Source organism: Echinops telfairi, unplaced genomic scaffold (assembly GCF_000313985.2).
Source record: "Echinops telfairi isolate 266 unplaced genomic scaffold, ASM31398v2 ScPeMD7_18;HRSCAF=68, whole genome shotgun sequence".
Classification (NCBI taxonomy): Eukaryota; Metazoa; Chordata; class Mammalia; order Afrosoricida; family Tenrecidae; genus Echinops; species Echinops telfairi.
Window position 1 is genome coordinate 83371707 of NW_022103915.1, and position 26752 is coordinate 83398458.

The following is a 26752-nucleotide window of genomic DNA, read 5'->3' on the forward strand; positions in this document are numbered from 1 at the left end:
CCGGCCTGCACGGCACCCTCGCAGCACCCAGAGAGCCTCGCCTAACGCTTGGCGGCCTCTCACTCTTGTTTCCCTACAGACCGCCAGCCCTGGCCATCACCTATAGCGTCACCTTCCTCCTCTTCCTCCTCCTCCTCTTCGTCTGCTTCTCGGAGCACCTGACGGTGAGCTGGTCTTGGGGGTGGAAGTGGCAAGGTGGGGCCCAGGCCTGGAGGGGTCCCTGTGATGGTGGACCGCTGTGCTCCCTCCACAGAGGTGTGTTCTGAAAGGTCCCAAGATGCTGCACTGGCTGCCTGCGCTGTCGGGCCTGGTGGTCACCCGGCCGGGCCTGCGAGTCGCCCTGGGCACCGCCACCATCCTTCTGGTCTTCCTCATGGCCATGAGCAGCCTGGTGAGGGTCAGGGTGAGGACAGGGGCTCCGTTCAGCCCGGGAGGCTGTGTTGGACTTGCCGGGGAATGAGAGGGGTGGGAGGAAGGCTGGGGGATTGGCGGGGGCTGCAGTGGGTGTTGAAGAAGTAGAGAGAAGAAGTGCAGTCACCCCAGCCTCCCTCCCGGACAGTCATTGGTGGGCGTGTCCTCGGTAGGTCGATCGTCCTCCCTTGGCCTGCTGACTATGATCTCAGAGCGACGGTTGATGGATTGTTTTAGAGTGCAGAATAGTAAAGCCCTAGAATTGTATCCCTGGGAGGCATCTTAGGGCTGGGCATCATACCCACCCTACGCCCACCTTCAGCCAGAGGAAGCTGAGGCCTGGCGAGGGTGAGTGGCTGGCAAGAGACTCAGGACAGAGTAGCACCCTTGACACCCAAAATGCCCAGCCACGGGCCCTGCATCAACCACTCCTTTGGCCTTGACTCGTCCCTGGGTCAGTTGAGACCCAGTGCAAGGGCCCCTTACACCCCTCAGTGCCTCGTTCGTCTCCTCTGCAGTTCTTCTTACCAGCATCGCCCAGCTGCCCTTTCCCGGCTGCCAATGTGTCCTCCGTGGCTTTCAACCTCTCCTGGGAGCTCCCTGGGTCCCTGCCTCTCATCAGTGTCCCGGTGAGTGCTCCCTACAGCCCCGGGCCTCCTTCACCTAGACTCCTCCTTAGTTGAAATCCCCTCCGGGTGGGTTGGAACCGACTTCAGTCACTCCAGGTGGGTGTCTGACACACCTGAGCTCCGGATGGACGTGGGAGGGGAGGACCAGGAGGCCCCTGCCCTGCTCCTGATGCCCTGCCTGGCCCCACAGTACTCCGTGCACTGCTGCCTACTGGGCTTCCTCTCCTGCTCCGTCTTTCTACACATGAGCTTCGAGCTGAAGCTGCTGCTGCTCCTGCTGTGGCTGGCGGTCTCCTGCTCCGTCTTCCTGCACTCCCACGCCTGGCTGTCCGACTGCCTCGTCGCCTACCTCCACAGGGGCCCCTGGGATTCCAGGTGTGCAGGGCTGCTGGCCAAGGTGCCCAGGCCCTCGGGAGAGAGCACCTCACCTCATGGGCCTGGACCACCCATCACAAAAGGGAGAGGGAGGCTCCGGAGGCCCAGTGGGGCAGTGGAGGCAGGGAGGGGGCAGGGTGAGCGACAGCCCTGACCGGAGGCTCCCTCAGGCCGGGAGTGCTGAAGGAGCCCAAACTGATAGGAGCCCTCTCCTTCTTCCTCTTCTTCTTCACCCTGCTTGTCCTAGCTCGGCAGGTGAGTCCCTCCGCCCCGCCTTCCGTTTCTCCCTGCGAATGGGGAGGCTGGGATCCCCTATCTGTGGCTTGGTCTCTCCCTTAGGCCTAGATCTTTGGGTTCCGTTCAATGGTGTGGCCACTGGGAGCATCCAAGTGCTCCTTCAATTTCCCCTTCCCTACCCAAGAGGAGATCCTCCCCTCCTCCCCACCCCTCCAATCTGATGACACCCTTCGTTGAAGGAAAAACAAAGCAAAATCTCCCCCACAGTCGGGGTTGAATCTCCTTTCAAGGGTAGTCAGGTCTCTCTCAGAGATCCTTGCAGCTTAAATTCTATTTCTGTTTGGGGAGGGTGGGGGGCAGGGACCCTCAGGAGCTGAGACTTCCCCTGCACTGTGTGTCCCCATGACCCCTGGCGGCCCCTCCCACCCCCGCAGAATGAGTACTACTGCCGCCTGGACTTCCTGTGGAAGAAGAAGCTGAGGCAGGAGCGGGAAGAGACGGAGACGATGGAGAACCTGACCCGGCTGCTCCTTGAGAATGTGCTGCCCGCGCACGTGGCCCCCCAGTTCATTGGCCAAAACCGGCGCAACGAGGTGACCGCAGGCCCCTGACTCTGAGCCCCCGGTCATCTGAAGGACTAGCCTTAGAAGGAAATCCATCCTCCCTGGGCTGCCCGCAACCACGCAGGCTCTTGTCCGCCGGAGATGCCTGCGTTTCCGCCGAGTCCGGGCTCTGTCTGTCTGCGTCTGTCCTGCAAGTTCTACTGCACGGAAGGAATGTTTCTTCCAATGTGCAGCCCCTAATCCTTTCAGAAGCTGAGTCAGGTGTCCGGAGGAGGAATTTGCTGGAGAAGACGGTCCAGCCGTGCCTCTAAGCCTTTCCAACGTGGCTTTCATTTGAAGTTCGTGAAAATGAACCCCTCAGTCCCTTAGTCACACTAGCTACGCTCGGGGAGCTAGTGGCCACCAGGGTGGACAGAGCAGATGCAGAAAGTCTGGTTGACGCTACTCTGCTTTTGCACATCAATCTATTCTGACTCAGAGCGCACTACAGGAAGAGGGTCAAACTGCCCCCAGGGTTTCCTGGGCGGTCACCTCTCCAGGGGCAGCCTCGGGCCTCTTCTCCCAGGAAGCCCCTGGTGGGCTCCCAGTGCTGGCCTTGTGGTTACAGCCGAGCTCTTAGCCGTTGTGCTGTTCTCACACATGACGAGAAAAGAACCACTGCCATCGTGTCCAGGCTGCCTCACCGTGACCCTGTAGGCACTTTACAGGACGAGGCAGAACTTCCCCCTGTGAGTTTCCGAGACCGTAGCTTTGTGCAGGACTCGAGAGCCCCATCTTTCTCCCATGGAGCAGCGGGTGGTTTCAAACTGCTGGACCTTGCAGTTAGCAGCCCAGCACCACTAGACCTCCAGGGCTGCTCTAGAGCCTCCCGAGCCCTCTGTTGTTGACCATCAGGAAGGCACCAGTGTGGGCACCATCTTCTTTGTTCCGCCTGCCCACCCGGCCCGCCTCCTCTGCTCTGGACTTGTCCTGGCACACGGGGAGGGCCTGCTTCACCGAGGGATGCTCCCACCACCGGCTCTTCACTCTCTCGGGGTCAGGAGTAGCGCTGCTTCTCCTGGCCTCCGCTCGTCTAGACACTGCGAGTCTTCTAACCGATCCTGTTCACGCTGGCTGCTAGAAATCTCAGGGGCCAGCATCGAGGACTAACACTCCTTCGTCAACAAGCCTCAGACCCGATTCTGTCTTTGCCATCTTAGCCTTGTTTTCCCGATCGCGGCTGGGTTTTCTCTTCCGAGTTGTACACGCTTGTGGCTGATTCAACACCTCTCAGGAAGAAGCCAGGACATACAGTTTCCATGTGATTCCCGGTTCTAGACAGGATTCCCTTTCTTCAGCCGGGAGGTGATCCTCACCCCAAACTTTGCTCTCTTTTATTTTGTTATGTTTCATTTTTTTTGATTGAGCATTAAGTGAAGGTTTACCACGTAGGCCATCAGTCTGACATTTAATAATTCCTACACATTTTGTCTCAGCTCATCCACTGCAAGCCCTTGATGCCCTCATCTGTTCCGCTTTCTCTGTGTTTCCTGTTTGTCTTCTGCCTCCTTCCCTAACCCTTTGAACCTTGCCATTGAGTAAATGCTGCTGCCTTTTTAAAAAATCATGAATGGTAATTATTCTACCCCAGAGGTAAGCTCAACTCTAGATGTAAAGGCTGACTCAGGGCCATCGTCTCAGGGGTTCCTCCCAGCTCGTTCTGACGAGTAAGTCTTATTTCTTTTACAATTCTGCGTTTGGGTTCACCTGGTTTTCCTACTCCATCTAGGCCCTTCTCGTGCGATCCAGAGTCATTGGTAGGGGTAGCTGGGCACCATCTAGTTCTCCGGGTCTTGGGGCTGTGGAGACTGAGGTTTGGGTATTCCGTGAGTCCATTGGACTAATTGTTTCCATATGTCTTCCTGTTTTCTTTCATTGCTCTTCCTCCTCCAGACTGGGAGAAACTAATGGTCCCTCATTCAATGGCTGCTCGTGAGCCCCTCAGACCCCAGTTGCTACTCACCCGAGAAGGATGTAGACCGTGACCTTTGGGAACGTGTCTTACACCAACAGATCCTCGTGTCTCCTTTGCCTCTCTTAGAAAACCACAATGACTCCCAAGTCCCACCCCCAGGAGAGGCTGGCCTGGTTCCTGTCCCTCTTGCCAGATCCTCCTTAAACTGAAGGGCTAGGCATGTGGGCGCCGTAGGAAAGTCTCAGGCAAACCTAGAACGGGGAGGAAGGTGGTGCTCACCGGCCCCCACGCCCCCCCACCTTCTCCAGGACCTCTACCACCAGTCCTACGAGTGTGTGTGCGTCCTCTTCGCCTCCGTGCCGGACTTCAAGGAGTTTTACTCGGAGTCCAACATCAACCACGAGGGGCTGGAGTGCCTGCGCCTGCTGAATGAGATCATCGCGGACTTTGATGAGGTGAGTCCCCCCACCCTGGCAGCTGCGAGGCCAACCTTCTTCCCCTTCCCAGCTTTTCGTCCTCTACTCTGATCACCCGGCTCCTGTGGCTAACACTCCCTCCCCTGCCGAGACGCCACACTCCGATCCCTCCCGAGACCTGGGGCTGGACTAGGGAGAGAGGAGCCCAGAGCTTTGAGAGAATGGGGACGCGATCTCTTCCCTTCACAGCTGCTCTCCAAGCCCAAGTTCAGTGGAGTGGAGAAAATCAAAACCATTGGCAGCAGCTACATGGCAGCCACAGGTTTAAATGCCGCGTCCGGCCAGGACGCACAGCAGGTACGATCCCCCTTCCTCACCTGCTGACCTCGGACGCTAGTGGATGGGCCCATACGTGGGATTTATTCCTGTTCCCTCCTTGGCCCATCCTGGTGGGCGGCCCACTGCCAGGATGCTGAGCGAAGCTGCAGTCACCTTGGCACCATGGTGGAATTTGCCGTGGCTCTGGGGTCTAAACTGGATGTCATCAACAAGCACTCATTCAACAACTTCCACCTGCGTGTGGGTGAGGGCCCACCTCCCTGGCTGGGGGTATCCAGCACTTCCTCCTCTTCTCAGGCTCTTCCACCCCGCCCCCCTCCACCCAGGTCCTTTGTGAGCTGCCCCAGGGCATCCCTGGGACACCACTCCCTGGCCCTTGTCCTCCTCCCTTCTGAATCTCCCCAATGGGGTGGGTCAGGAGCTATAAGGCTACCGCAGCCTGTCCTTAAACCAGACTTCATGGGCCCAGAGACCTCCCCTCTCCTCTAAGACTCCCCAGACCTCCCTCTTCCCCCTCCTCCCTCAAAGTTTCCCTCCATCGAGTTCCCCTCTGTGCCTCCCTCCTTAATCAGGGTTAAACCACGGACCAGTGGTGGCTGGCGTCATTGGAGCCCAAAAGCCACAATATGACATCTGGGGCAACACAGTGAATGTGGCCAGCCGCATGGAGAGTACAGGCGTTCTGGGCAAGATCCAAGTGAGGGGGCCACACTGGAGGCATGGGGGTGGTAGGACAAGGCAGGGTCACCCCACACCCCCTTCACCAAATGCACTGGCCAATTCCCTTCCAATTGCAGGTGACTGAGGAGACAGCTCGGGCCCTGCAGTCCCTGGGCTACCCCTGCTACCTACGGGGCATCATCAAAGTCAAAGGCAAAGGGCAGCTTTGCACCTACTTCCTAAACACAGACTTGACACGCACCGGACCCCCCTCGGCCACCCTGGGCTGAGTCTCCCGAGACCCCCAACAAAGAGACTCGGTGTATCTCGGAGCCGCCTGCTGCCAGGCGCTTTGGGTAGAGTCGGAGATGGCCTTTCTCTTTCTTGCCAAACTGACTGCTTCTCTGCATGAAGGTGAAGGCGCGAGCCTGGATGAGCCCGAGGTGCTGAAAGTGGGTATTCTGTTTGCAAACGGAGGAAGGCGACTGCCTCCGACTGCCTGCCCGCTTGCCAACCAGATTCCAGTACAGTGTGCACCTTGGAAGCAGAAGGAGCTCGCACCGCGTGATTCAAAGCAAGGACCTGTCCTTTCCTGTCACCTGCTCACACGCATCGGAAGAGCTATCCAGGGAAATGCCATTTGACCCTGGTTTGTTCAACCAACACTAAATAAGCACCTACTATGTGCCTCATAGGCAAGGGAGTTACATGCCTGGGAAGCAATCCACTGGGCCCCTCCCAGTTTCAGCTCCTCTTCTCAGGCGGCCCGCCATGCTTTCTGATGGTACTTTTAGACAACTTGGGGATTCCCCGTTATCAGATCTATCAGATGCCCTCCACCCCCACTTCCTTCTGCACCGCATCATCTGGGCCTTGAAACTTTGATGGCTTATTCTCACCTGCCCATATTTTGGAGTCCATGCGCTGCCTAGACACACCCAAGTCTTCCGTAGCTGTTGCCCATGGAATTTGGGGGCTTGCTTCCCTGGTTAGTCTTTTGGAGAGATTTCAAAACTACGGGTTCCATGGCCACTTCCATCTTCCCAACAGGCTATTTGAGCAGAACTGGATTGACGCTCTCTAAACAACAGACAAGCCCAGCAAATTAGGACTCCATTCCTCACTCGGGCAATCTTTACTTCCTGGGGGGGGGGGACCAGGAGCACAAAAGGCCACCCTGTGCCATGGTGTGGCTGGAATGTTGACATGTGAATTCTAGGGGGGAAGAAAAGGATGGAGATTCCCTAGATCGGTGGTTCTCAACCTGTGGGTGGCGACCCCTTTGGGGCTTGAACGACCCTTTCACGGGGGTCACCCAGTTCATAACAGTAGCAACATTACAGTGATGAAGTAGCAACAAAAATAATTTCTGGTTGGGGGATCACCACCACATGAGGAACTGAATTAAAGGGTCGTGGCATTAGGAAGGTTGAGAACCACTGCCCTAGATGATCTCCTGCTGAAAAGATGAAGCTTATTGGCAGGAAGTTGGGGAGTCATATTATCAAAAATCTCTCTCACAGGCTTCCGGGTGGATGATGTCATGGGTTTCCTCAGAAGGGCATCAGTGCTGCTTGGTTTCCTGAGAAGGCCCTGAGTCAGGGAATCTGGAGGGATGAGGCCAGACGAGTGGTCCTCCGTGATTGGCTCCCCTGGGAGTCTAATACCCAGCATCATCAAGCTGGCCCTGACTTGTGGCGGCCCTGTGAGACGGGGCAGAACCTACTGGACAGGCGTTGTAAGGTTTCTGGAATGGGTAATACCTTGGTTCTTGGCGTCTCACGATTTGAGAATTCACACCAAAGCCGTACTCCAAGTGGACTCTTATGAAGGGTAGGAGAAGCTTCAGGTTTTACAGTCTCAAAAGGGCACACGCTATTTCCGGGAAGCGTGCCAAGCTGCGTGGAAGTTTCGCTGGGGTTCACGCCTGGACACGAGCAACCTCGTGGAACAGCGCACCCAAACGTGCGGAACTGGGGCCAGAGGCTGCGAGCGGGCACAGGAGAGTCAGATCGCAGAGCCACGGGGCGAGAGAGCCTGTGGCCCCCAGTGGGCCTGGAGTGGACGTTTGTGCGCCCTCTCAGGGGAGGGAGACCTCACCCTCCGACTTGCCACTGACCAGGAGCAAGGTAAAAGAGAGCCGCCTTCCCATGAAGCTATTTCAAGCCTCAGGCTGGGGAGGCGTGGTTGATGACATTGGTTGACCCCATTAGATGGGTTGAGCCCACCTGGGTGAGGTCATGGGCCCAGGCCTACTTTGGACTTCCCAGCTGCACCGCTCCCCCTCCCCCATCCTACCCCCACCCCCCTGGCTGGGGGCTTGAATTGGAGCATGCTCCGTTTGGGGGTCTTCATAGGCATCCAATGGTCGCTTGATTTCCTTCCAATCTCCTTTATGGGGGCCTTTGCAGGCATGGGAGGGACAGCCCCCTGTCCCTATGTCTTGCTACCTAACAGTGTGTGAGTCCGTCAGTCTTTACAGAAACCTACAGCCTCGTCTTCCTCCAGCAGAACCACGAGTGGACTTGAAACACCAACCTTTCAGTTCGCAGCCCAGCACTTACCTACCCCCAGCCTCGCCGGGGTTCCTTTGTCTATAAACCAAACAAGATAAAATAAGAAGGCCCACTGCCTGCGGTGTCATTCTGAATGAGAGCACCCCCATAGGACAAACTAGAACTGCCCTCACGGTTTTGCCGAGGAGGTAAATTGTGATGGAAGCAGACAGCCTCACCTTCTTCTCATGGCGGGATTAGTGGTTTCGAATCACCTACAGTGTGTGCTTCTACCCAATCCTTGAACCGCCGTGCCCTCAGGAATAGGTCCACCTGAATGTTTCTAAGGGAGAGTAGCAAGCTAGCTGCCTCAGGTAGTTTTCCCGAGGTAGTTACCTGAGAGGAGCTGGGATGATTTCTCTGACCATCTTTGGGCCCCATCTTTTAGGCAGGTGGTGCAGTTTGACAACTAACCTAAAAATCTAAAGGTTGGTGGTTGGGACCTCCCCTGTGGCACCGTCAAAGAAAGGTCTGGCAACTGCTTCCGTAAAGATTACCAAACACCAAGCAAGCCCAGACTCACCACTATGGGGTCAGGGCTGACTCAGAGCCCACTGTTTCCAGGCGAGGATGGCATTTTGTGGGACCACAGTTCTGCTCTGTAACACAGGCATTGCAGCAAGTCCATCAAAGCCAACTGAACACATCCACAGCTTCATTTATTTATTGGCTGTGATTTATTTGTTCATTTTTATTTGGGGGGCGGGGGAGACTTCTCAAGTTGAAAATCATGGGGAGCTAGACGATGGGCCGCTCAACTTCTGGCAGCTCTCCCAGGGTTGACCCAATTTCAGACTTTGGTTTTCAGAGTGAAGCCGCCCCCAGGGGGCCAGGCCCCAGCATGCTTGCTCCACCTGGCCGTCCCTCGCCCCCTCCCTTCCGCTCTTCCGCTCCAGCCCCAATGCTCACCCTCCTCCCTGGCGGAGAGAACTGGGTCAGGCCAAGTCAGGGAGATGAGCACCCCTCCACCCCCAGGGCGCAGGCCTGGTTCAGTTCCCTTCATCCAGGGGGTTGGTGGAGGCGGCTAGGCTGTCGGTGGTGTTGGGCTCCTGCGGGGTGGCGGTGCCCTTCACGGTCTGGCACAGGGTGCCCCCGCGGCGGGTGCTGTAAGCCTCGGAGCCCGTGGCCTCCAGCATCTTGGCGATGAAGCCCACGCCGGCCGAGCGCAGCAGGCCACCACCGGCGCACGAGTACAGCACAGGGTTCACACTGCTGCTCAGGAAGGCGAGCGCGATCAGCACCTTGCGCGCCAGCATCAGCTGCGCGCCCACGGGCCCGTCCCGCGGGCTCCGGCCGGCCAGCGAGCGGCCCGCCTCGGCCAGGTTCACTAGGTGGTAGGGCAGCCAGAAGACGGCGAAGGCCAGGATGATGAGCACCACCAGACGGCCCGTGCGGCGGCTGCGGCGGAAGCTCCGGGCCTGCAGCCGGCGCCCAATGTCCGAGTAGCTGGCCACCACGGCCATGAAGGGCAGCAGGAAGCCCGTGAGGGTCTCAAAGAGCAGGTGGAAGTCCATGTGGCCCTTGGAGGGGTAGCACACCTTGCAGATCAGGGTCCTGTTGTCTCCAGCCACGATCACCTGGCGGTACACCAGGACGGGCGTGGCCAGTATCATGGACGCCACCCAGATGCCTGCCAGCACCCGACTCACCATTGTCTTGGTGCGCAGCTTCTGGGACAAGAAGGGGCGAGCCACGGCCAGCGAGCGGTCCAGACTCATAGCCGTGATGAGCAGGACACTGGCGTACATGCTGACCCCACAGATGTAGAAGCAGAGGCGGCAGCCAGACAGTTTAAAGACCCAGGTGCCCCGGGAGAGGAAGGAGAGGAAAAAGGGGGCGGTGAGCAGGACGGCCAGGTCGGCCAGAGCCAAGTGCAGCACCATCAGTGCGGTGACTGAGCGCTTCTGCATTTTTACCAGGATGCTCCACACCACGAATCCATTGCCAGGCAGCCCCACGACCAGTGCCACTGAGAGTAAAATGATGGCCAGTGGGGCGATGAGGGCATTCACCGAGGACATGGCCGTGTTGGAGGAGGCTGTCATGTTCTCAGCCATGGTAGGTAAGGACCTGGAGAGCGAGAGTGGACACACCTGTGAGGGCAGGCGCCAAGGCGCTCCTGCTGACCTGGGGGATGAGGCCTGGGGGAAGTCTGCTTTCCTGATCAGGCCCCGGGGCTCCTTCCTGCCCACAACCCACTTGCAAAACAGGTGGCCACTGCCACCGCAGCATTTCTAGATCTTTCCAGCATCCTTCTGTTAGGAACCCTGAAGCCCAGGAACAAACCGAGTCCCTTCAAAGGCCAACAGCCTAACTGCACTGTCCAAGGCTGGGCCTTAGGCTCCTGGGGTCCGTGGACCTCCTCCAGCCACCTGCCCACTCTCGGGAGTCTGCCAACTATATAGGGAGGAGTTCGTAGATAGGCATAAGAACAAAGCCTCACAACTCCTCTTATCGCTGGTAAGGCTGCTCTTGCTTCTTCCCACATCGTGGCACCCCCTGCCACCGCCCCCCACACACACACACCACCCACCACCCAAGGTACTCACAGGCTTTGCCAAGGGCTGGCTGGATGCTGGTGCCAATCCCAGGGGAGGGCAAAACCGTGTACCCTACCCTGGGACCTAGCCCTGGGGCTGGGTGCTGTCAGCTAAGTCAGCCAGAGAGGAAGTACCACAGAACAGGAGGTGGGGGGAAGGCGCATCTTCCTGAGGGTGGGGCTGAAACCCCCACCCCCTCCCTTCGCTGCTGGGGGGAAAAAAACGCTCTGTGTTTCAGGAGAGCCAGTGGAGAGGAGGTATCCTCTGGGGTGGAGCTAGCTGAGAGGAGTGCAGAAAGGGGCAGTCAGGGAAATGTGGGGCAGGGGGAGTGAGTTGGCTGGGGCATGGCTCGTCTCCAGACTGGAGAATTGGACAGCGTCGTGAAGGGGACGCAGAAGGGGAGCAGGAAACAAGCGAGAGGCAGAGACTCGGATTGAGAGGGCAGATTTGGGTCGTTTTTCTCTTTGGGGGTGCGTGAATAATGTAGATGTTTAGATTCATAGGACGTGCAGTTGCAGATGTGACTAGGCTCTGGGTACGATGAGGTAACAGCGTGGCTTGAAGAAGCGTGGAAGTGCCGCACCTTGTCCTTGACTTCAGTTCAAGTGGTGAGCACCCCATCCCTCCCGTGCCTTCAGGGGATTGGCTACACATTCTAGGTCAACCAATCTTCTGTTTTCTTGAACAAGAGCCAGAGGCCAAAGATCTCCATCAGACAGAATGCCACTTCCTCTCACTGGCCCAGCCACTTGTCTTCTGCTTGCCTGTGTGGGATTTAAGGGCCGGGCACTAGACAAGGCACCTGCTGACCACTTGCACCTGAGGCACACCGAGAGAGAAGGGGGCGCAGGGCTGAGAGAGCGAGGCTGGGCTAGTGTAGGGAAGCAGGAGTGGAGTGCTAAAGCAGGGATGTCTCCGGCCACCCTGCCAAGAGGGGGACCAGGAATGTAGAAAAGCAAACCAGTCCTTTTCCCCTGCCTAGAGGGCATACCTCCACAGAAGTTAAGAATTGGGAGGCCCTTCTACCAATCTGACTGTGAGCCAACTTGCTTCGTTCCCAACACATTTCCCTCCTGTCAGTGCTCAGCAAAGCTGCAGGGTGGAAGGGTAGTCACCGAGGTCTCTAGTGGTTGACCAAAAGCAGAGTGGACCCAGTGACTGTCAGGCAGAGGATATGGTGAAAAGAAATGGACTAAAACCACAGCAAGAACTGAGGTCAGAGTTGAGGAAGAGCGCTCTGACCACACAGGGTGTGGGAGACGGCGCTATGTGACAGAGGAAGTTAGGAAACCTCTGTCCCCGCTGCTCCTGAGGACCCAGTTTTTTGCTCCCAACCTCCAGTTGCTGCCAACCCCCTCTGCCTTGCTGGCCCGCTCCATCTAAGGCCAGACACTCTGAGTACACCCCCTGTCCCCAAGCTCTGAGCTCCAATCCAGCCCCAGTTCTGTATTGTGGCCCTGGAATGACCCCGAGGCCTAGATTTCACACACACACACACACACACACACACACACACACACACGCCCCTCCAACCTTGATCTTTGCCTTGGTGCGTGAACTATCACTACAAGAGAAACAGGCTGTGGCTCAGCTTGCCAGAGATCACCCTGCTTACTGAGATACACAGCTCTACATGTGAAAACCGGAGGACTCCAAGGCTCACTTAGGCAGCTTGGTCACCCGAGGGCCCACATCGATGTGCACATCGATATGCCCTGAAAAGAGCCCCTGCCTACATACCCAAGCTCGAAAGTACCAGGGATCCAGGTCACGGGGGCTGGGGAGGGCAGGCCGAGATGCCCAATCAGAGAACCAGGTGGCTGCAGCTCAACCCAGGCACGAAGCACCACCAGGGGGAGCACCCTGACCCCATCCTCTTCCGGAAGCCGAGTGTATTTCACAATCACAGTTCCTGGCAACTAGCAAGCAGGCTGGCACATGGGCACATGCCAACCTGCAAGCGCACAATACCAAGGACCATCACCACCCTACAAGCCCGCAGGTGGGAAACACTTGTGCCTGCCCCCGGAGTACAATTCTGCCCAGCCAGACGGTGGTCCGAGAAGAGTCCCCGCCACCCCACCCTCGCCCCACCAAAAACATAAAAAAACCCAAAACCAACTTTTAGGGGTGCTTTTGGGCGTCCCGAAGGGCAGTGGAAGGGATGGGGGAGACGTAGACCCGGGCGCAGGGTTGGATGTCAAGGGTCTCATCCCTGACTGTCCCTCTCCACTCTGCCCCCCGGGCCCCCGTGGCTCCGGCCCAGCCCCCCCACCTTGAGCCGAGGGGTAGCTCGCAGCTCCATCGTGCCCTCCCTCGAGCGGCCGCTCCCTAAGCCCTCTCCCGAGCCCTCGAAGAGCCGCGTGAGGAAGCGCGGGCCGGCCCGGGGCAGGAGGTCCCCGGCGGTGAACACGTAGAGCACAGGGTTGACGCTGGAGCTGAAGAAGGCCAGCGCCGTGGTGCCTGCGCGCACGGCCTGGCACGCGCCGCCCAGCCGCGCCAAGCGGCCGCCCTGCGGGGCCAGCGCGGCGGCCGCCTGCAGCAGGTTCACGGCGTGGTACGGCGCCCAGAGCAGGCCGAAGGCCAGCACGATGGCGCTGACCAGCCGGCCCACGCGCGTCCCGCGCCGCCCGGCGCCCCAGCGCGCGCCCCGCAGCCGCGCCAGCGTCACGCCGTAGCAGCCGAGCACCAGGCCGAAGGGGAGCACGAAGGCGCTCAGGGTCTCCAGGCCCAGGTGGGCGGCGGCGTGCCCGGGCGTCGGGTGGCACAGCTGGCACACGTCGCCCGGCCAGAGGCGGCGGTAGACCGGGGCGGGCACGGCGAGCAGCAGCGCGGCCAGCCACACGGCGAGGAGCAGGCGGCGCGCCAGGGCCGGGCTGCGCAGCCGGGGCGCCAGGAAGGGCCGGGTGACGGCCAGGCAGCGCTGCAGGCTGAGCAGGCTGGTGAGCAGCACGCTGGCGTACATGCTGAGCGAGCACACGTAGTACACGGCCTTGCAGCCCGCCTGGCCCAGCGGCCACACCCGGCCCGTCAGGAAGGCCACGAAGATGGGCGCGAGCAGCAGCACGGCGCCGTCGGCCAGCGCCAGGTGCAGCACGAGCGTGGCGGCCAGCGGTCGCCCTCCCGCGGGCCGCCAGCCGGCCAGGCTCCACACCACGAAGCCGTTGCCCGGCAGCCCCAGCAAGGCCGCCAGCAGCAGGAAGGCAGCGCCGGTGGCTCGGGAGGCCTTGGAGCTCAGCAGCGTCTGGTTCTCCGGAAAGTTGTAGCAGTCCATTCTCGCGCGCACTGGCGCGCGCTGTGGGAAGATGGAAGGGGCCTCGAAAGGCACTGAAAGGTGGGATGGAAGCGGGGTTACCCCAAATGTCCGGACACACTGGCCTTTGCCATCCCACAGCCCTCTGCAGCTTGCTCTCTCCTGCCTGGGGCCTCTGACTCCCCGCAGGACCCCAGTTCTCCTACTCCCAGACAACTGACTCCACACACCTCTCCCACACACTCCAGCTCCCTCCCAGAGACCAGCGGTAACCAGCCCCCAGTCTTGGCTCCCAGGCTCTCCACCTCCACCACTCCAGCCCGGCCCGGCCTGGCCATTGTCCAGGGGCTAGGAAAGGCACTAGGGCTGACCCACTTACCCAGCGAGCAGCAAGCAGGGTTGGGAGCCCGCAAGGAACCTGGGAAGCTGGAAGCTGAAGCTGCAGGGCCCACGGTGCCTCCTCTGGTCCTATGCCTGTCAGATTTGCAGAGGGTGAGGTGAGAATGGGGAGGGACTCGCTTAGGCTCATCCTGGGCCTTTTCCGAGGCTGCGCCCTCACCCCACTCCTTCCCAGCACTAGCAGGTCTGGGCCTGTGAGAGCCCGCCTCCCCCAGTCAACAGGATCATCTCAAGAAGAGAAAAAAACTCCCTCCTTGTGGAGGTGAGTAGAGACATCCTGCCGAATCCTGATCCCACGCGTGCTCCTGCTCAAGCCCCTCCCCCAGCTCTGGTCCCAGCGTCCCCAGCCACCAGCTTCTTAGGAGGTGGGAGATGCAAAACAACAAACCAAACTCACTGTCATTGAGTCCATTCTGACTCACAGCAACCCCATGGTGCCGGGTGGATCTGCCCCCCTGTGGGTTTCTGAGACTGACTCTGCGGGAGTAGAGAGCCTCATCTTTCTCCAATGGTGTGGCTAGTGGTTTTGAACTGCTGACCTTGCTTTTATCAGCTCAATTCATCACCCCTATTGCACCGGGGGCTCCTGTGAGGAGACCACCTGCCGGGCTGTACCCCAGCATCGGGGAGGTTTAAGGAAGATCACGGCGGTGAGAAGCAGCCCTCTGTGATGGAATGGTCAGGCAGGGTGGGAAATGACGGAGGGATTTCAGGAGAACCTGGGAAATGGATGGAGTTGAGGGGAGGGGGAGAATGTCTCTGCCCAGCCAAGTCAGGGCGGGAAGCCAGGACACCAGGAGCATTGTCCAAGCAGTCTGAGTTAAGGGCTTGGGGGTCACATAACCCTATGCTGGGGAGGTCAGCCTGGCTCAGGGACCAGGATGAGGGAGTAAGAGAAGATGAGGGATGTGGGAACGTTCCAGAGGCAGACAAAATGGTTTCCAGAAAGACAGAGGCAGGGAATTGGCCCCCAGCTCCTATTGTTTAAGGGTTGCCCAGAGGCCTGCAGCCCCCAACACACGTCCAGCTGGTACTTGTCAAGGGTTGAGTGAACTGCCCCAGCTTCGGACAAAGCCCCTAGGCAGGACACTAGAATGTTGTTGGCTCATTTGAGAGGTTCACAGGTAGTGAGAGTCTACTTCCTCCCAGCCCGGCCCATCCTCACAATTGTTGCTATGTTTGAATACATCGCTGCCGCCACTGTGTCAGTCAGTCTGTCTACTAGAGGGACTTCCTCGCTTGCTGAGTCACCACTTTGCCCAGCATGACGTTCCTCTTCAGGGTCTGGTCTCTCCGGATAACATGCCCAAAGTACGGGAGATGAGGTGTCACCATCCCTGCTCCCAGGACCATTCTGGCTGTACTTCTTCCTCGACAGAGTTGTTTGTTCTGGAAGACCCTGGTGCTGAAATTCCAGAGCATCTCTTCTTCTCCAGTCTTCCCGATCCAGTGTTCAACTATCACATGTGGAGGAGGCGCTTGAAAATTCCATGGCTCGGGTCAGGCTCCCTTGTCCTCAGAGCGACAACCTTGTTCCTCAACACTGCGGGGTTGCCCCGTGTGATCTCCTGACTACTGCGCCCCTGAGCACTGATTGTGGAGCCCAGCAAGAGGGAACTCCGCGGGGAGGGAGAGGCCAACCAGAGCACTCAAGGCTGAAGTCCGATGCCATCCAAGAAGCACCCTTCCCCCACCACACACAGACACAACGAATTCCTGTCCCCTTTGTGCACGGGAAGTGGTGAAAGGAGAAAGATGGCTTGTCCCGTGAGGCTGACACAGGTCACCCTTCCCGTGAATGAGATCAGGGAAATGCTGACCCAGGCCCTCCCCGTCTAACCAGAAAGTGGAAGGAGGCCGGAAGAACAGGGCCCCAGGCAGGATCGTATCACTCAGCTTCAAAGGAGCACCCTGGCTCGTGGTCTTCAAGCCCTTTCTCTAAAGCCACGGTTTATGGACTTCCCAGCAGGTGGCAGCACATACAGTGCCACTCTCAGGGAACGCACCTTCTGAAGAAGGTTAAGAGCCAGAAACCATGCCTGGAAATATTCTTCCAAAAAATGAGAAACACCAAGGGGCTACATGCCATCTTCTTCCTTTGCTCCCGTTCACTCTCAAAATACACCAGACACACACACACACATATACACACACACACACACACACACACAAAAGCTTCTGTGACCTTCTCTAGCCAGTTTCGGGCCACGAGCCTTCACCTGTGACCTCATCGAGGTCCCTCCTCCTCTGACTCCCTTTGGACTTTGTCCTTCTTACAGGCCAGGCCAGGGGTCCAGAGTCCGGAATTGACTCATAAGCCACTTGACTGTCCGATGGGAAACCAACAGAACACACCAACACTTCAGCCCCAAGCCAGCAGAGAAGCCACTGCACCCTGAGCTTTCTGCGAGAGGCGCCCCCTCCCTTCCGGAACTCCCTGGACAATGGAGTACCTCTCAGCCCTCAACCCCAGTGGCCTGCTCAGGTGACTTCTCACTCTCCTTTCTGCCCTCTGGGCGGTGCCACCAGGGCAACAAAACCCCTCTGTGTTTACTGGGACCCCTGCTCCTCCTCCCAACCCCCACCCTACCCGTGGGCTGGCCCACTGCCCCCACCATCTCTCCATGGCAACTCCCTGGGCTGCCCTAATCTGTAAACCTAGATTACCCCTACCCCCCCTACTGCCCCACCCCCCTCATCCCGACCTTTCTCCCAACAACCAGGTCTGTCTCTAACGTGAGCTCAGAGGTGGGCCGTAGGGTCTGGAACTCGGCTCCACCGCCCCAGAGGCCATTCCGGGTGTGTGACCACAAGCGGGCCACTCGGAAAGGTCTGACAGCTGCCACCCTCCAGGAGCTGCTAGACAAGGTGAGTGGGCAAACCCTGGGCCCCTGAGAAGGGCCAGCCAGGGGGACAGGCAACCACAACAATGTGAGAGCCTGCCTCTCCCCGGGGCTAACCGGGATGGGCGCTCTTTTGTTTGGGGTCGGGGAGCAGTGAGTAGGGTGAGCTGGAAGGGGGCACTGGAGCTTCAGTCAGTATATGGAATGGAGATTTAGACGGCAGACCAAATCCTGCTTCTGCTGTCAAACCTTGAGAAGTTATCTAACCCATCAATGCCTGTGTCTTCGTCTATGAAAAGGGAGTAGGAAATCCACCACCTCTAAAATAATCTATGTGAATGCTACAAAGGTGGCCGGCCCCTGGGGAGGACTCCACCAAGGTCAACAATCACAAGGGTGATCAGAGGGTGGTGAGGAGGCGCAGCTCTGCAAACCTGGCCTTGGTGTGTGGAGGAGGGGAGTGGGAGCGGCCAAGCAGGAGCAAACTGGGGAAAGGTCCGCTCATGATGAGAGCCCCCCAACAGCTCAGGAAGACGGAGGGGCTATGAGGGAGAGTGGCAAAAGGCCAGGAAGTATTCAGGACATCCTCCTGTGTCCGCGCTGCCATGGGGATGCTGGGTAGTTGGAGAGGACAGGGCCCCACCCTCCCCCTCCTGCTTCCCACCCCCACACAGGCGCTAGACACCCTGCTGCTCAGTGGAGTCCTCACGCTGGTGCTAGAGGAGGATGGGACCACTGTGGAGAGCGAGGACTTCTTCCAGGCACTGGAGGATGACACCTGCTTGATGGTGCTGGAGCCAGGGCAGAGCTGGACCCCCAAGGTGAGAGGCTGCTGTGGCCTCTGTGTAAGGAGCCCTGGTGGCAGAGTGGTCACTCGTTGGGCTGCTGTGGAAACCAGCATTCACTCTGTAGGACAAAGACAAAGCTCAGGAACCTGCAGGGCAGTTCGACCTTGTCCTCTAGGTCTCGGCGTTGGCATGGGCTCCCTGGCAGTGAGTTGGTTTGGTTGTTATAGGCATTCATCGCTCTCCCCAGCTTCTCCTCAAGCCTCCCCCTGCTCCGGTGGGGAGGGCACTGGAGATGAGGGGCTGTCCACAGCTGTTCATCTTGACCGTGGATGACCACCCAGGGCTGACAGGGATTAGCGGTGGGTCAGGATGAACGGGCCATTGCGCTGACTGTGGTACCCGACAGGGTGGGATGCTGTCGTATGGCCTGGGCCGAGAGAAGCCCAAGCACAGCAAGGACATTGCCCGCATCACGTTCGACGTGTACAAGCAAAGCCCCAAAGACCTCTTTGGCAGCCTGAACGTCAAGGCCACGTTCTACGGGCTGTATTCTATGAGCTGTGACTTTCAAGGGCTCGGCCCAAAGAAAGTACTCAGGTGAGAGATCAGCAGGTATCCCTTCTTGCTCCCCAACAGTTGTGTGGCCCCCACAATTCCTTCTACTGCACTCTACCCCCAACAACTCTTGCTTATGGAGGCCCTGATCCTCCAGTTCGGTGGCCTTTCCCATCCCCACCTCCACCACCCTCCGCCTTTCCTCCATCTCTCCCCTCCAGGGAGCTCCTCCGCTGGATGTCCACGCTGCTCCGGGGTGTGGGCCATATGCTGCTGGGCGTTTCCGCCACCCTGCGCCACATAGTGGAGGGGGCTGAGCAGTGGCAGCGGCAGGGCCGCCTCCATGCCTACTGAGGAGGGTCCCAAGCTTCAGCCCCAGGCTTGTTACAGGAGACCCACAGGTACAACTCTGACACCATCAGGTTTCTGGAGTGGGGCAGTGATAGGTGTTTTGTGCCAACATTGCACCTATGAGAAGATAGGGGTGGAGTCTAACCTGTCGATCAGGTCACAGCCTGAAGGTACCTCCTTGTGGGTGTGACCTTCTCAGGAGGGCCCTGGGAACCTCCCCTCTCTCTCTGTTCACCTTCCTGTTGGTGAGCCACATGGCTGAGACCTGCTAGAGCCTTGTGGTGCTTCCACCCACATTGGATCCACAAGACTCTGCACCCACCGGCCCATGATCTTCCTGCATTCTGCATCATTGCATGTGGCTGCGTGAGTCTGAAGAGGGACTCATGGACCAGTATTGGACTTGGACTTGAGTTGGACTGGGATGGGATGTTTTATTGATGCATAAGTACTTCTTGGTATAAAGCTCTCTCTTACGTATTTATGAGTGTCTCTGGATTTTCTGTAGTCAACCTGGCCTAACACAGGCAGGAGGGCGACTTGATCACCTGCTGAATCTCCCCACTGTCCTCTGGCCCCTTCTTGGCAGGAGCCATCAGGACAAAGCTTCACGCCCCAGCCCACACCCTTTCCTGAAGAATGCTGCCCGATCCAGGCCTTTCCAGCCTCCCACTTACCCAGCAAGGCCACAGGCCTGCCCCCAGACACCTGAGCCCACCCTGACTGCTGCCACATCAAGACTCCGTCCCAACTCCTCCATCCTGTGCCCAGAGAGAATCCTCGACTTCACCTGGAGAGCTCTCTGTGTGCGCCCCACAAAAATAACCGCATTTCTGATAAAAAGACAAAAAATATTTACTGATGAGAGTCTTTGACTCTAATTCAAACCGAGAAAGGGAGAGGGCAGGTGCCCCCTCTCCACCCGCCCTATCCACAGAGTCCCAGATGCTAAGGCTCAGTCTTCCAGTATTGAATTCAGGACACGCCTCCGCTTGGCCACAGCCCCCTGCTGCTGTTCCCACGCCCCTCGCCGCTTCAGGAAAGTAGTCAAGGCCACGTTTCGAGCCACATGGTGGCCAAAAGGGTCTCTCAGCAGCTCTTGGTTCCGCTCCCCTGCAAAGGAAACCACGGCTTCGTCAGGACAGGCCCCACTTGGAGGGACTTTCCCTGAGTCTGGACCTGCCTCTAGGATGGGCATCTCCACAGAATGGGCAGCAGGGCTGGGGGCACACGACCACACGCCAGCACGGGGAAGGAAAGCGGGGCTGCTAAGAACCCAGGGCCTAGAGCAGCCCGTGCACCTCAAGCCTGTGCCCAGCTTTAAGTCCATGCCCAACCACCCGGGAAAGCCCAGACGAGTCCAAAGTCCAAGGGGCCTCTGGTACTCACCCAGCTCGGCAGCAATCTCCTTCCGGGCCCCCAAGGCTGCTGCACTCCAGATGGCATCGAGCACACGGCTGCCATGGCGACTACAGGCCAGGGCCACGTACTGCCCCTGCATTGAGATAAGCAAGAGAAAGGTCTCCCGTGGGCAGTCCAGGGCAGCCCTGATGAGAGTGGCTACATGGTGGGTTGCAAACCACAGGTCGGCAGGCTGAGGCCACCTGTTCTGAGGAAGAAGACCTGGGTTTCCACTCGCACGAAGAGTGACAGTCTCAGAGACTCACGGGGCAGCTCTAGCCTGTCCTACAGGGTCGACATGAAGTTCTGAGGGCAGTCCAAGAGAGTGGCTCTGTGGGGGTCAGGAGGACTGAAGTTTCAGAGTCAAAAAAGGCCTAAGAACTACCTTCTGAAAAGCGCGCACCCGGGCACATGCGTGTGTAAATGGGTGGTGAGAAGACCAGATAGAAGGGAGGGATCTAACCTTTAGGATCTGCAGCAAACGGCGGCGGCGCTTGCGGGTCACTGCGGGGCTGGTGAGAACGGCATCGAGCACGTGGGAGCCAGCAGGGCTCTGGGCCAGAGCCAGGAGCTGTGGCCCCGTCAAGGCACTCAGGCTCCGGAGCACATGACCAGGGCTGGAGAAGTGCAGCAGATGCTGGAGCAGTAGGGACCCAAGGACTGTCACTTCCCCCAGGGGCCTGGCCTCGGCCACTTCCACCTGGCACAACAGGGACAAGAAATGAAGCAGCAGCCACCAAACAAGAGGGATGAGCCTGTGGTCTGGTCACTGCCATCTCCACCCGGAGGCGGTCAGCAATCTCACAACCCTCACCTCGGGTCTGATGATTTCCCAAGCCCTGCGAGGCCTAACCAGCACGAGTCAGTGGCTTGGCCTCTGCCCTACTTCACCTGATGCTCCGCAGGCACTGCGTCCTCCTCCTCCTCCGCTAGCCCATAGTACACCTCATATGTCATCAAAGTGGCAAAGAGAGGCGCACAGGCCACCTGCCGGGATGAGGGATCTGCGCAGTGGAATGCCTAGACAGGGAGACAAGACGCGAGTCTGAGAACAAGGCTCTCCTACCCCCCAGACTTTCCAGACCAGGAGGAGGCGCTGGAGAGAAGTGAGAGGGCCTAACTTCACAAGCCTGACATCCACGAGGGCAGGCCCTCATCTGCCTGGCTGTTTCGTCATCCTATGCACATACGTCAGAGAGTGAACATACAGTTCTCCCCTAAATAAACTTCCCCTCCATTCTGGAAGACAGCTTGCATTCTAAGACTGGGTGGTTTCCAGGCTCCCTTTCCCCTGTATCTGTGGACTCCCTGGGCATTGGACTTTTTGAGCTCGCTGGAACAATGACGGATGATGGGCTAGAACTGGACCAAGGCCACAACGGGGCTGTAGGTGACCCTCACTCACCTTCAACAGCAGCTGCAGGACCTGGGCTTGGTGGGCCCCCACTCTGCGGCAGGCTCCCACCAGGGCGACGACCACTCCTATGTGGCCCTTAGCCAGCACAGCTTCCAGGGCAGGGCTCAGCTCCTCAAACACAGGGGTCAGCTAAGGGGAGACATGAGATGAAGAGTCATTGGCATTCTGGCAACGGCAGGGCAGGTGACTCGGAGACAGCCCTCTGCTGAAAGCGAGTCCCCGTGCTGGTCCGACGCAAAAGCACGGCCTCAGAGGCAATGCAGACGAGCCAGCTCAACTAGCCTCTTCGGGCCCGTGTCTCTATAGAGGACCACCTGAGACACGGGCCCCAGCTCCCAGGACCTCCAGGGCTCCTGTGCACCCGCAGCGCGGACATGGGCAGAGCAATGGTGGACAGGCTGGGGCTGAGGCTGCTGCCCCTCCCCACGCAGATTTATTCCAATCACACGACGGCCAGTGCACTCTCTCGTCATTCTGCCTAGGGTGCCTTGGCTGCCACAGACCCACCTAATGCCACAAGGAGAAGAGGTCCTTTTCCGTGGACACCCAGTGTCCTCCTGGTCTCCCTCACCCTCCTCCACCTCTACTGTTGAGTCTCAGCCAGGGGGGCCGGGGGCCCGAGAGCTGACTGCGATCGCAGAACACATTTTAAAGGTGATTTAACCTTGGGAGTGGGGAGCAGAATGCGCTAAGACTATGTGGTGGTGACACTACAATGACCCTTGATATAAACAACTGAAATGCATGACATGTACATTACGTGCCAATAAAACTGCTGGGGGGAGGAGGGGGGATGACTCAGGCCAAGAAACACCTCTACTTCCCCATCTTTTAATCCGAACGGTGGCTAGAAACCCAGTGTGGCAAAGAGACATTAGCTCTTCATCCAATCAACTGTTTCCACACCAATTTTGTCAACACAGAAAAGGTTGAGAATCCCAAATGTCGCGATTTGAAGGATCTGACTGGACGATGAAGGCCAACAGTATGTTTGGAGTTTCATGTACAAGATGAAGAGTGACAATCTCCAAAAATTAAGGAACAGTTTCTTTAAATGTGCACTAAAATCATGGACACTTAACCTGGTAACGCCGAGTGCGCGGTTTTGTAGCATTTCATTAAAATGTGCCTGGTACAGAAATTATAAAGCTTTTGGAGCCGGCATTTTATGATAATTTTCAATCTAGTGAAGTTTTAGTGTTGATATTTTTTGCATATGTTCATAAAACCATAGTTTTTATGTCAAAGGTGTAATACTCATAAAAAACATTTTATTTACTATATAGTTCCGCTTTTTCTAAACATAATGAATTCATTACATTCGCCTTTTGAATCAACGGTGACAAAAATTACCACAGCATGGATGGTGATTTGTTTTATGGAAAACAGCGAATGTATGACCTAGATGGAAGTGTACAGACTCATGCAAGGAACCAGATGATGAAATTGGCAAATAAAATGTGTATTATATTTAAAATGTTTGATTTTACAATATAAAATTTTAATTATATTGCTATTCAAACTATTTTGATAACAATGTTTATTTTTTCCCATGATAGGAAGTGAATATACGCCCGACTATTCTGACTTGGATGAATTAGAAGACCTTGTAGTTAGTAATGTAATACTAGTGAAGATGAGTTAGAAACTTCAGTTGTTGAAGTTGAAGAAACAGTTCCAATAACTACACGTTCAAAGCCATCTACGTCAACAAATCGAAGAATTCCTCTTTGGCGGCACATTTCTGGAGAAGGTACAGCTGGACCTATGCCTGAAGGGTTAGGACAAATAAATTCTTCTGGGGTAGGAAAACGTCCTGTTGAATATTTTAGACATTTTCTCGAAGGATATCATTACTCAGATTGTCGACCAATCAAATCTTTATGCAATCCAGCATATCCCAATAAACCTCTTGCACTGAGTAGCCAGGAACTTGAGCAATTTGGGGGTACACTGCTTGATTTGATAGACTCGCTAATTGCACTGTACAGAGTTCACATCAGATCGAAAAAAGATTATCACAATTTTTTTTTCATTTTATAAATGTGACTGTTGTGAAAACTCTTGGCTACTTTATTGTAGAGACTGTGAGACGCTTCAGTTAGCAAAAAAAATTTTTTTTAAATCCAAAGTCTGCAAGAGTTCAAAATGAGCATCGCCGAAGCTTCTCTTCTTGAAGGAAAAAGTAATAGACCAACAAAGAGGCAGGCCGCCTACCAGCTTTACTGATGCTGAGTTTGCTACAGAAAGAGACGAGGTCCTGCCACCGAAAGGGTCCCTGGAAGACATACCCGTTTGGATGGTCCTCACCATTACCCTGAGTTCACAAGCAGAGGAAGATGCAAAAATGTAAATTGCAAGAGTGCACCAGTATTTTTCTGCAGCAAATGCAAAGTTAATCTTTGTATCGCAAAAGAAAAAATTTGTTTTGTTCAATTTCACACTAAAATTATAAACAAATAAATTTTGTATTATATTTTATAAATGAGTTTCAGGTTTTTTTATTTAATAATAAAATAAAATTTGAAATTCATTTTTTATTCTTGTATTATAAGTCCATGGACGAATGTGACAATTTGGTTACATTTTAAAAACACTGCAAAATTATATTTTTTAACATATTTTGGTTGTTATATATACTGACAACTATGAAAGTGAATAATAAAAAAACAAAAAAAATTTCCTGTAATCAAAAATTCTGGCGTTATAGGGTTAAGACTACCTTTAAAAAAAAAACACAAGAAAAACAGAACTATTTTTTCTTCTGGAGATAAGAATGGAAGATGGCAGGGAAGTTCACATTTTATCTAGCTCATTAATTCTGTAAGACCATAAAAAGATTAGGAAACAGGAGAAGCTCCCATGGTTCTATTCCATGCTACGTGCGCTAGGAGTCTCCAGGCGTGACTGCATATCCTCCATGCGTGGTCAGCAGTTCTGATCTATGCTCATAAAGTGGTGTAGTGGTGACAACTGAACTGCTACCCTAAACTCAGCAGTCTGAAAGCAGCAGCCCCCCCCCTGGGAGAAGGCTGCTTTCTACCCTGTAGAGTTCCATCTCAGCCATCTCAAGTCCTGTACACCAAACTCACTGCCATCTGTCAAATCTGAGTTCTGTGAGTTTAAACTGTATATTATTAAACTATGCCTGCTCTCTTGGGAATTAAACTCTCACTTTGAGGCTTTGAGTTTGGCATTGTGTTTGGCTTCTTATGTAGCTAATCTGTGCTATGGGGTGATGGATTGTGACGTGGCCTGAGTCCAGTGCTTATAAAGTCACATGGTGGGCATGTCAGATCACCCAGTCCCAGCCTCCAAGGTTCATTTCGCAAAATCCATTCCAAAGAATAGGGAGCACACTGACCTCAACTAATTTCAAAATGCTCTTTATTCCGCACAGGCTAGATGCAATGTAAGCATGCATCTGTTCTGAAAGTCAAGCAAAAGAAATGTTGAAATAAAAACATGTGAAAGAGCCAAAAATAATGTTTATCAAAAATCTGAGAACTGAAGACTATGCTAAATTCAATGCAATAAACTGCATTAAATGCACCTAAGACATTTTTATTCTTTCTGTAGCTTTTGAAAAACAAACCCTTCCCAATACAATCACTGAGGACAGAGCAGGTGAATAAGCAAACATGGTGAAGAAAGCTGATGGTGCCCAGCTGTCAAAAGATACAGCGTCTGGGGTCTTAAAGATTTGAAGGTAAACAAGTGGCCATCTAGCTCAGAAGCAACAAAGCCCACATGGAAGAAGCACACGAGCCTGTGTGATCATGAGGTGTCAAAGGGATGAGGTATCAGGCATCAAAGAACAAAAAAAATCATATCATTGTGAACGAGGGGGAGTGCGGCGTGGGTACCCAAAGCCCATCTGTAGGCAACTGGACATCCCCTTACAGAAGGGTCATGGAGAGTAGATGAGCCAGTCAGGGTGCAGTGTAGCAATGATGAAACATACAACTTTCCTCTAGTTCCTAAATGCCTCCCCACTCCCCTCCACCCTATCATGATCCCAATTCTACCTTACAAATCCAGCTAGACCAGAGGATTCCCTGTGTTTCCAGTTGGGAAAAAAACCTTTAAGAATCAGAATAGTCACATTTGGAACAACTTCCTCTATCAGTTACTATTTTTAGATAGTCAGAACCTGTCACCTGTTCACAGCCACGCACTGATGTACACATGTTCCAGGGTCTACAATGAACGCAGCAGTTTTGAAAGCAACGTCATTTCCCCCCATGTTTAGAAACCTCCTCACGGGAACCACCAGAGCCAACAGGCCTCAAGCTGCTGTGTGTGCACATGACCACGACTCCCTTTGCTCCCGACCTGACTGCTGTACGTGTTGTTGAGTCTCATTCGGTGTACTTATGCTTCGATTCCCAGCAGCCTCTCCTGTGATGCACCTGATTCAGGATGAACACAAACTGAAAAGAAAAATAAAGGCTGGAAAAGCAACCCACTGGGAGGGGAGAGGGGCGACTGCTAGGTCTGAAGAGACTAACAGGCATTATTAAATCACCTCCAACACCAGAACACTGCCATCGAGCTGATTCTGACACAGCAACCCTACAGGGCAGAGTAGAAGGCTGCAGGGTTTGAACTGCTGACCTCTTGGTAGTAGCTCAACTCATAACCCACTATGCCACCAGGCTCCTCTCCTGGAATGCAAGTTCCTAATTAGACAAACTAGCTACATAGAAAACGGAGCAATTTGAATATGGACTGGATATTACGTAAGACAGACCTTTTTACTAAAGGAAGAGATTGCGATCTCAGAGGCAGAGACTGACATCTGAAAAAGGGTAGAAAAATGCGTGCTTCTAGCATGAGCGAGCTGACTACAGGAGGTCATGATGATAATCCCCACTTGAACAGTTACACCTTGTCAGGACACTTCCCGATGCACGTTGGCCTGATCCGGTTTTCAACATTGTCTGTGGTTTGGTTTGGTTTTCCACACTGGGGCTTACCTCAGATGTATTTTGTCATTTGGGGTCACCCTCTTGAAATTTTGTTAAATGTCTTTCTATTTTTAGGTCCATGAAACCCGGGATTGA

General features: G+C 55.5%; 5 protein-coding genes across 10 annotated transcripts in view; 2 read left to right on the forward strand and 3 right to left on the reverse strand.

Moving 5' to 3' along the window:
- The window catches only part of ADCY4 (adenylate cyclase 4), a 16481-nt gene extending 9576 nt beyond the window's left edge, over positions 1-6905 (forward strand). The window contains exons 14-24 of one of the 4 annotated variants that reach the window (XM_045288188.1): positions 80-164; positions 254-391; positions 933-1040; positions 1231-1415; positions 1586-1670; positions 2087-2245; positions 4478-4624; positions 4835-4942; positions 5054-5168; positions 5497-5621; positions 5722-6905. In XM_045288188.1, coding sequence (XP_045144123.1) covers positions 80-164; positions 254-391; positions 933-1040; positions 1231-1415; positions 1586-1670; positions 2087-2245; positions 4478-4624; positions 4835-4942; positions 5054-5168; positions 5497-5621; positions 5722-5874 — 1408 coding nt within the window. In that variant the 3' untranslated portion in view covers positions 5875-6905. The other 3 variants (XM_045288191.1, XM_045288189.1, XM_045288190.1) reach the window with 3 other exon arrangements.
- A 2223-nt stretch (positions 6906-9128) lies between these two features.
- LTB4R (leukotriene B4 receptor) lies at positions 9129-12468 on the reverse strand. Its single transcript, XM_004698920.2, has 2 exons — positions 12420-12468; positions 9129-10209 (listed from the first exon to the last, which is right to left on the reverse strand). Exon 2 carries the CDS (start codon positions 10194-10196, stop codon positions 9129-9131), a length of 1068 nt encoding a protein of 355 aa, XP_004698977.1. The 5' UTR covers positions 10197-10209; positions 12420-12468.
- A 420-nt stretch (positions 12469-12888) lies between these two features.
- Positions 12889-13953, reverse strand: LTB4R2 (leukotriene B4 receptor 2). The gene has a single exon (XM_004698919.3). The coding sequence runs from the start codon at positions 13951-13953 to the stop codon at positions 12889-12891; it is 1065 nt and encodes a 354-aa protein (XP_004698976.3).
- Positions 13954-16648: 2695 nt separating this feature from the next.
- Positions 16649-24122, forward strand: CIDEB (cell death inducing DFFA like effector b). Of its 3 annotated transcripts, none has more exons than XM_045288053.1 (6): positions 16649-16816; positions 17055-17199; positions 17849-17995; positions 18369-18559; positions 18739-18918; positions 23246-24122. In XM_045288053.1, exons 1-5 carry the CDS (start codon positions 16776-16778, stop codon positions 18869-18871), a joined length of 657 nt encoding a protein of 218 aa, XP_045143988.1. In that variant the 5' UTR covers positions 16649-16775; the 3' UTR covers positions 18872-18918; positions 23246-24122. The 3 variants fall into 3 exon arrangements, with proteins under 3 accessions (XP_045143988.1, XP_045143987.1, XP_004698557.1); XM_045288052.1 differs by lacking the exon at positions 23246-24122 and adding an exon at positions 19377-19726; XM_004698500.2 differs by lacking the exon at positions 23246-24122 and adding an exon at positions 19458-19726.
- Positions 19706-26752, reverse strand: part of NOP9 (NOP9 nucleolar protein) — an 11804-nt gene continuing 4757 nt past the window's right edge. Inside the window, exons 6-10 of the mRNA XM_004698499.2 lie at positions 21675-21815; positions 21161-21289; positions 20733-20969; positions 20258-20363; positions 19706-19981 (exon numbers count right to left, since the gene is read on the reverse strand). Of these exons, the coding sequence (XP_004698556.1) occupies positions 19824-19981; positions 20258-20363; positions 20733-20969; positions 21161-21289; positions 21675-21815 (771 nt within the window). The 3' untranslated portion in view covers positions 19706-19823. The remainder of the gene's footprint in view (positions 19982-20257; positions 20364-20732; positions 20970-21160; positions 21290-21674; positions 21816-26752) is intronic.